At 41.7% G+C, this 9,717-nt stretch overlaps 1 protein-coding gene across 1 annotated transcript; it reads right to left on the bottom strand.

The window, feature by feature from the left end:
• Positions 1-1,973: 1,973 nt before the first annotated feature.
• CCNA2 (cyclin A2) lies at positions 1,974-7,715 on the bottom strand. The gene is made up of 6 exons (XM_006015632.1): positions 7,551-7,715; positions 6,920-7,143; positions 6,138-6,342; positions 4,889-5,002; positions 4,465-4,598; positions 1,974-3,341 (listed from the first exon to the last, which is right to left on the bottom strand). The coding sequence occupies exons 1-6, from the start codon at positions 7,713-7,715 to the stop codon at positions 3,290-3,292; spliced, it is 894 nt and encodes a 297-aa protein (XP_006015694.1). The 3' UTR covers positions 1,974-3,289.
• Between the last annotated feature and the right edge of the window lie 2,002 nt (positions 7,716-9,717).

A 9,717-nucleotide genomic window follows, 5' to 3' on the forward strand; every position in this document is an offset into this window, starting at 1 on the left:
ATTACTCTGTTTGAAAGAGCTTCCCACAAACTTTTAAGCAACTATATGAGACTTCCCCATAGTTTTTAATGTTTATTTTTTAAAAAGTTTCAGTAAACATTTTACATGAGACACAAAGTTCCTTCAAGTACAAAAAAGTTTCTAAACACTGGACCACTTGAAAGAAATAATATGAACAAACTTTCACGAACAAATTGACCTCAGATGCTTTCATCTGAGAACTCAAAACGTGATGGAATACAAACATGAAAATATACACAACAACAGAGTAGAAATAATTTACACAAGGTCTTACTCTTCCCCATTTGAGCTGTTCTGACACACTAGTACTTTGTAAGGGAAGTAATTGTTTAACCAATCTTGCCACTTTCAAATCTAACATAGAAAATTGCTTCTTGCCAGAGCTCTTAGCTCATTTAAGTGACATATATTCTCTTCTTAAGGGAACTCCAGATGTTGCCCTTTTACACATTTGCAGTTCATCACATTGCCCTGTCCTCTTGCATAAAGTTTATTGTGTAATAGCCACCTTCATCCTCTCTCCTTTAGAGATCCCATTGCTTTTGCAGCTTTGAGACTACATTGTGTCTCAGGATAAAAGTGTCTTTTTGGATAAAAGCCTGGAAGATGTTGGCTCTAGAAACAGCACTGTTTTCTATACAGCACAAATTATGGCATGTCTACTGTAGGTGTTGGTAAAGCTCTGCCTCAACTCTGAGGGAAGCAACAGCAGATACTGAGAACTACCAAGAGTAACTTCAGTTGTGAAGGTAAGAAAAATCATAGAACAGTACCCACTGCAGTAAGAGATGGGCTTATCAGTGTGGTGTTAGAAGTAGGGCAACATCATGGGCAGAGCTGTGGGGAAAAAAAACAAAAACAAACCAATCCCAGCAGCCTTCAAAGTATGAGGCAATCCACTGCTGTTGACAATTATCAGTAGAAGAAGAATTTGTGCCCTGTAGTATTGGGATGCTAAGAACAGCTCTTGTTCTACTGTCAAAACACTAGAACAAACAGCAGATATTTTCAGCTTTGTAGGACCAACTGTACAGCCTTTAACATTTAAAGTCTTCATGCACTGATTAATGCAATAATATCAAAGGATACTCCCTTTAAGAATTGACTGCACCATGTTTGATTTCTCATCCAGAAGTGGAAGAGGCTACTAGTACTCATTTCCTGTATTGATCACAGAAGGAAAGAGGACTTTTGCTTCCTCAGGAAAAACACTGGTTAGTTATTTATGCCAATACAAGCACTTAAAAGGGTTTTGCTGGAGGAAGGAAACAAAAAAAACCTGAGAAGTATGAAATTAAGTTTTTGATACATCTATAGTCTTTCAGCAGAAGTGATAAAATTAAGCAGAAATAACAGGTTTATGAAGGTCATATGGCACCTGGTTATATGGCTTTTAGTTAAGCATAATAACTTTAGCTGCTGTCACTTAATTTTCTAACAGTTAACATACTTAGGTCCTCAGAGTGTTGATATAGCAGAGGTGAAGCTTTTCCCCTGGCTTGTGGTTTAGCTCTCCCCACTTTCTAGATCTTGCTGAGATGGGCACGGTTGAATGATCTCTTTCTGCCTAGGCTGCGAAGCCCAACTTCTAGACAACCCGCCCCTCCATGCCAGTTTCCCCCATTTGAAATGCTTCAAAGTGACATGCCCTGGCTCTCATTTTTAGATGCATCATCATGTTTAGACAAAGTATGAAAATGCCCACATGTATCAGAGCAAAGACTTCTGGAATGAGTTACACTGAAACAAAAACAAGTGGTCAGGAACTGTTTTTACATACCAGTTCTCATGGCAAAGCAAACATGCTTATCCACTTTTGTTATGTATCTACAGTGTACTAAGGACACTAAGTAGCACTAGCTTTGAATCAAAACCTAGGTGATACAGATGTAGGATAGTCAGCTGCCATTATCAAGTGAGAATATAGGCAAGAGACCACCACTGACATTAGGTCCAGTAACAAGATGTTTATTTGGCAACCTGGTATACTCTTGAATCCATTTCCATGCAGCCACTGCTTTACAGACCAAGTAACTAGTTAACAAAGCAGTGTTACAGATTCACAGATTAAGGTCAGTTTATATTTGTCCTAACACTGATTTAGTCATTTTATGGTATTAAAAAGTGCTCTACCGAAGTGAAGAAAACAAGAACTTATTTTGATTAGGTGTTAAGTAAGACCTACTCACAGGAAGAGTGAAGGACCAATGAACTAGTATCCCTAAACCCACAACTCATAAAAATCAAGCTGTGCTGGCCACCTGTACTGTCTTCTTTTAAATGAGGAAGGTGGTATATCTAGTGGCTGGTCTCAGCCCCTTATAGTTTACTTTTCCCAGCTGGGTTCTGCTCAAGCAGTACAACAGCACTATCATACATTAGCTGTAAATAACTTTTTATGGAAGCTAACATTTTTAGTAATAGACCTGCACAAATTTCATATAAAAAAAAATATTCTAGTCTCTGTGATTTTAAGTTGAACCATTTCCTACACCATAAGGTGGGAACCTTATGACACAAGGCTCAGTTTTAGCTGTCTAATGGCAACTTCCAAGCATGTAATACACAACCTGACAATACTAGAACGTTAGCGATGTTAGAACATAACCCTTAACAATGGATTTCAGTGTTCTCCCATAAAAGAAGCAAGGTTGGAATGCTTCAGCAGTTCAGCCAAGTTTTATCTTCCTAGTAGTTTAGATATTTAGTCCAGCATGACTGCTATTAGAGACAGTTTAGATTTAATCCATGTCCAAAGCAATACTAGAATGTAGTGTTAGCAAGAGATGCTACAGATACTGTGTTGTTGTTCAAGTGGTTCACTAGAACTTGAGACAAACATGACCACTGCGGAAGTGGGAATTCCCACTTCACTGCGCTGCTCTTACTCATTTTATTCCATATGCCGTTTACTCCGACGCTTTCTCTAATCATTTTAGGATAAAATGTCTGAAGTCTCAGATTAAACAGTTGGTCTGCATGGTTAAGTTTAAAACTTGAACAGAACGGCTTTATAGAAAAGAGCTCCAGCTAAGTATTTTGAACAAGATTTTTTGCACAAAGGATTTACATTAAAACCCTATAAAAACAAACATCATAATCTGAAGTGAACTTCAGATTGAATCTGAAATGATGATTGGAAGCCTAAAATTTTGAATAAAGTTTAAAATTGTACATCATTTTCTTGGAGGAGTAAATGCACATCTTAAAAAAAATATATATTAAAAAAAAAAACAAAAAAACAAAAAACGCATCAGTCCCTTGATTGTTACAATAGGTTTAGTGTCTCTGGTGGGTCAATGAGCGATACTCCATGATACCTGAAGGAGAAAAGGGCAAAAAGGTAATTTCGTTAGAGCTCCAACAAAGGGGGATAAGCTGAAAGGTAACTCAGTCCAGGATTAATGAACAACTTTGTGACAGCAGAACCAGAAAGGTATTCAGTGTTGTGGGGTTAGAAGGTTGTTTAATGCAGAAGGGACTATAACATTTGTCCCCTCCTGAGTAACAGGTCAGCATTTCACCAAGCCATTCTCTAATGCAGTGTTTCCCAACCAGTGTGCCACGGTACAAAAGTGTGCCATCAGAAATGAACAGGTGCGCCATGGAATTTTGCCATGGCAATGAGCTACAATAGGTATGAGGGTGGGGAATGCCTTAACTGGTGCAGCGTAGAAGTTTTTTAAATGCAAGCGTGCCTTGGGCTGGAAAAGGCTGGGAAACACTGCTCTACTGGTCTCAACTTCTGAGTAGTGACATTAAGGTAGACACAGGACACCAGACCCATTTTGAATGGGGTTAGTTCACATTAGAAAACAACCCCAAAAAACCTCCCAAACCACTGTATGGACATTCATCATGCCTGTCAGAGCGCAGAGAGGAACAAGTATTGGCTCTACTTACTCAGAATTAGGTTCACTATACTGGTTAGGCAGTGTGGGACCCTAACGATTAACTGGTTCAGACAGGAATGAGTTTCCTTAGGCAACAGTCTACTAACCAGGTGCTTACATAGCAGCTGTCAGCAGCTTAAGGCTGTCAACTGAATTGACCCAGTTCGGGTCAAAGTGGGCAGGCACTAGAACCCAGATGCCACTGTTCTCCCTTCCCACCCTCCAAACAGATTGAGGTGCTATCTTGCCCTGCCTTCTGCTAAAGTGGCTTAATACCCACGCCAAGCTAACATAGCTTAAACACAGGGGTGGGCAAAATGTGGCCCGCGGGCTGGATGTGGTCTGCCAAGCCATTCTATCCAGCCTGTGGGGCCCCTAAAAATTTAGGAAGTTAATATTAAATCTGTCCTGGGCTGCCTGTCATGCGCCCCTCGATGGCTTGCCAAAGTTCAGTAAGCGGCCATCTGCCCAAAATAATTGCCTGCCCCTGCCCTTAACACGTGTTGTGATTACTTGAATACGTAATCACTCATTTTTTGTAGATACTTACTTTGCATTCTTGTATTTCTCTCTTACAGACTGTTGTGTGTGTTGTGCTGCTTTGAGGTAGGTCTTGTGAAGGTCTATAAGACAAGGCTTGAGGCTTTCAAGTGCATATCCTGTCGTTCTGGACAATGATTCAGGCTAAGGGACGAAGAGACAATTGGTTTGAGACATGTACAGTGTTGTCAGTTACCCTAGACAAAACCATGCCATTTGAACTGCAGAGACTGTTACTCAAATGGGTAATATATTCTCCTACCAGGAGATACGTATAATACAAAGCTTTTGCGAGCTGAAGCCCTACACTCAACATGAGCAGTTTTTGCAGGAGTTATATTTGGCTAGCCAGGAACTTGTTTAAGGGCAGGTGCTAGTTGTTGCATTTGCTTCTATGTAGACTATAAATCTCAGTTGGTGTTAGTTCTACATACCCAGGTTTGTCCAGTGAGTGTGTAGCTTGCTAGATGAAATGAAGCAGCAGCAATAACTGATGGCAAATATTGAAGGTATGGGTCAGCATCAATTAGGCTCAACTCCCCCAGATACTGTAACATTTGAAAACAAGTAATACTGTTATACCACATCCATGCAAGACTACAGCATTTGGCATATTCCTTATAATTTAAAGCTTCTTCTAGCCACCAGTTTTAGAACCTTCACTATAATGAAGGTATGGAGTTATCCAGCATCTACTCTTGTGGATGAGATTAAAATGTTACAGCAATTGTTAGCTTACTAGCTGTGAGGATGAACTCCCTCATACCAAATTTCTCTTTCATTTGTAAGGATCCTCAGACTTCTTGACAATTGTTCAGATATCTACCATTGGGGTCATGCCATTCTTCATTTACAGACCGCTTCACAGCTATGTGCTTTGTTACTGCAGTATCCTTTTGTAGGGATCCATGCAGAGTACCTTTATGACAGGACAGCATGGGGGCTATTTCTCTTTAAAAGCCCTAGGTCCCCAGTGTCCACCACAGGGTTTTGATAGAACTTCACTGTGGTCAAAGGTTGATGTAGGATGTTTTGCAGTTGTACCGACTCCCTCCCTGGGACCAAATGGTAAGCTTAACAACAGTAGCAGATGAACCAGCATGTACTTTACTCTTAAGGCTAAGCCAGTATTTCAATGCAAGTGTGTACCAGCAATAGGCAGTTGATTTTAGACCACTACTGTAATAGTCCAAGTGTTCCCTCAGATTGTTAGATCATCAAACATGTGCAAATCACCAACTCTAGGTTGGCACATATGCCTAGAATGAAGCTCCCATGAGGCTCCCCAATGGCATTGACCCAATTTTGCCTAGCGTCCACATGTCAGCCAACGATGGCTCTCTGAAGTAGTTACCAGTTTTAGTATGGTTTGGGACAGTGGCATAAAGCTGTAAGAGTTAACTGTCACCCTACTAATAGTTAGTTACCAAGGGTTTTTACTAGCAAATGCTTCAGAGATACAAAATGCCAACTGCCCCCTCTGGAGATCTAACAAGGATGCAAACTTGATGTTTTAGACCTCCATATTTTCTGGTCGTTAGAACTCTTAAGAATGGGTAAATATTTGTTACCAAGTGGCATTCCCTCCTTTTCCATAGGAAAAGAAACGCCCCAACCTACTCTGAAGTAGTAAGATGGAGCTTTCCGATTGCACATTGGGCTTAATGCCAGATTCACACTTACCATCGATAAACTTTCAACTTTAGCATTTGCCTGCTGGTGCAGAAAGTACTGAGTAAGGAACTGATTTATTGTTGGAGCTGCCAAGTCAAATGACAAGACTTTCAAAATTAAGTGTTCCATCCTTAATACTTGCTTCTTAGTATAGGTGTCATCTGTGATATAGACAAATTCTGCAACTTCCGGAGGGTAAATTTCTTCAAACTTTCTATGATTAGGAAGTATAAGCAACTTGTTACATATACTTAGAAAGAGGAACAGGTCTATCAACCAGTAGTTCTCTCCCTCCCACCCTAGTCCAACATAAGTTAGCAAGATAGGAGCAACTGTTTCCTGAGAGCTCAGCTCTACTTATATAACCTATTCCTAGTACATGACTAACTTAGTATAAGTAAGTAGTTAACATTAAGTCCACACATTAAAGTTCCTGTAGGTCTAAGAATCTTGGCAAACCCATAAAAATTCCAGTATGAACATGATTTCTGTTTCCTTCCACATTTTTGTAGACTATAGGGCCCAAGACATTCCAGGTATTATTCTGGAACAGTTCTAGCTACACAAGTCTGCAGACCAGGTCAGAAGCCAGGTGCATTAGATACTCAGATTTTTTTCATTTATTAGTAAATATGAAGTCATTTTCCAAAAGATTTAAAAACTTGAACATAGATATCTTAAGGCTTCTGGTCAGAGTTTTGAAAGGACACAGCTTTAAGATAGTCTTTCCCTTCCCCTATGTGTCTCTCTCTCAGCCTCATTCTAAGAGCAATGATGTCAAATTAACTTACGATGCTAGCAGCATAGCTGCAGTACCCACAAGCTGAAGCTTTCCTCTCAGAACAGACATTGAAGAAAGAAATCTATCAATGTAATTTACAGCTAAATGCAGGGTTTCATTCTGTAGTTTATATTCTTCTCCTACTTCCACCAGCCAGTCCACAAGAATAGCTCTCATATTGTTTGTTATGTCAGGCTGTTTCTTCATATAGTTAGATTTAGGCTTGCATTTCACCTGTTAAGAGAATTGTTAGTATATGTGAGATATTAGCACTGACCCTGGCAGAGAAGTTACCTGACCAAAAATGCAACAAAGATGGGAGAATTTAAAAACCACCCTCCACTAACATACAAATTAAATACTTGTACTATACGTAAAGTAGAATCCAAATACTGGTGCTCAAGGTCCTTCAGAGTCCATTCTCAAGCCCTTTCTTTTATGTTCAGTGCATATTCCAGCCAGGTTTTTTTTATTCTAGAAGGGCTCAACAGGAAGCTCACTTTTCTTCCCCTTTCCCCTCAGTCTGTTCTCCAATTATAAGCTCCTACTTGAGCTGCCACCCCTCCAGGGACTAGACCCACAAGCCTCACCATCCTGAGCTAAGCTGCCTTAAAAATTTAAACAAAATCATGGCATCTTACCTCCATTTCCCTAATGTATTTATGGATATCATCAATGTAGTCTGGCACATGATTAACATTTACTCTTTCTTCCACATCTTGGATTATAGATATATCCATAATACTTGGAGAATCTAAGTGCAAGACAGTAGTCACATTAAACCTACAGAAGTTCTCAGACCGCATGGTACAGTGACTGCATTGAGCAGAACGATTATGTTGGTGACCCAGGACCTAGGGTTTTTTTTGTTTTTGGCATTTTGCCTTTTTTGAGCCACCTAGGCTGCACTAAGAACAGAGAGATGTTGCAAAGGGCTTTTTCATCTATGGGGTGGGAGAAAGAGAAAGAAAAATTGGTGGAAGACGCTTCATACTAGCATAGTAAGCTATCTTCATAGGAGTATGGACCTGTACTCTGAAGTGGAGCCTGCAAGTCAGGGGACAGCCTGATGTTAGCATGTATTTTAGCTGAAGCCATAAAATTAGGCAACTGAGAAGTCTTCTGCCAGAATTTTTTAATTGGGCAGACTGTTGGACTTCTCTTGCCTTATGTTATTTTAGTGTCTACCTGAGCTACCCTAGTTTTCTAGTCGACTTGCCAGAACCATTTAGTACTTGCACAAATGGAAGTTTCCAGTGTATATTCTAGTTTCTGCAACTTGCACTAGGTCTTTAAAGCCTTTCAGAGTTTGAAGCTCTGAGCTGCTACAGCCAGACTCTGACAAGGCTGAGAGTTCAAGAGGGCCAGCAGCTCATAAGTAACAGTAGCAAGAAGAGTGAGGAAATTCATGGGAAAGCAAATAGGTAAGGCACAGGGAAGGGATATCTGGCTGTTTCAGGGATTCAAAGCTTGTAAATTACAGGCTAAAGGAACTGCCGGACTCAGGGAATCCCCAAAGCTGGTCTAAGAGTTGCATGCAGATGCGCAAGCAACATTTTCATAAGTTAGCTTTTCATAAGACACCAATGGAGAACAATGACTTTAGGGACACTTGGAATATCAGTTAAAAAGAGGATATTTAGGTTGTAGAATAGTGCTCACCCACGGTGGACAGCCAAGGCAGACAATTCGCTGCAGGATCTGGGACAGAAGTTTGAAATCCTGCTCTATCCTAAACTGATTAAATCTAATACAGCGTCTATCTTAGACCAGGTCCCCCCCATTTTGAAACCGGTTTGCACATGCTAAACTTCTGTTACAGCTTTACATCATTTTCTGATCATTTGTACCAGTTTATGTGCAATGTCTGTACCTCGCCTTATAGGCCAAATAAGATTTTTAGGGGGCAGGGGAAAGGAAGCAGGGAAAAGAGAAAGTGAAAGCAAGCTTTTGTGAACCCAAGTTCATGTCATCAACTGCTGTCGTAGGGTGCTTTAGAGGGATGGTCCTGCTTGGAGCAAAGGACTAGACCAGAGCATGTGGTGAAGCTCCTTCCAGCCTTAATTCCCTGTAGGCACCTACACAAGTGTAGAGGCTGCTCCGATGTGCCAGAACAGACTCAATTAATAGAGTCTGCTGGAATACAGCAACAGCTGTGCTCCAGCAGCCTCCTGCATCTCATGCATCAGTGTTCCTGCACTTAAAAGTGCTTTAAATTCAAGTGCTCCTGCTGCCATTTTTAAGTACAGGGACACCGATACGTGAAAGTTTGTGGTGCTTTAGTTAGAGCAGCTCTCAGAGCCGCAAAGTGCAGCTCCTCCAACACATGTAGAAGAGCCCCAAGATCCTAATCTTTGTCAAGGATGGTTTGAGGGGGTTTAGCCATGGTAGCCTGAAGTCAGGGTCGACCTGCACCTGCACAGCCTGAGAGCGAGAACAGGAGTGCAAGCAGGAGGATGTGAGCAAGCCAGAGCACAAGCTTTTGTGAACCTGAGTTTGCTTCCCCAGATGCCGTCCTAGGACCATGGAGAGAGGGACAGTCCCGCCCAGAGGAGGGGGCTACGAGTCTGGGCTGGAGCAAATGCAGTTCCTGCCCCCTCCCGTCCTGGGTGGGCACCCCCTAATCTGACCTGCGCCTGGACAGGCAGGGAGTGTGGGGGGACGACAGGGGGCGCCAGCCAGAGCCAGGTTTCCACAAGTCAGGTCCCCTTCCCTCGGGGGCAGAGCAGCTCCCCCCGCCCCCAGCACCTGCTTGGGAAGGAGAAGGAGGAGCCGCCGCCCGGGCCGGCCCCGCCCCGCACTCACCGC

The sequence above is a fragment of the Alligator sinensis genome, unplaced genomic scaffold, assembly GCF_000455745.1.
Source record: "Alligator sinensis unplaced genomic scaffold, ASM45574v1 scaffold150_1, whole genome shotgun sequence".
Classification (NCBI taxonomy): Eukaryota; Metazoa; Chordata; order Crocodylia; family Alligatoridae; genus Alligator; species Alligator sinensis.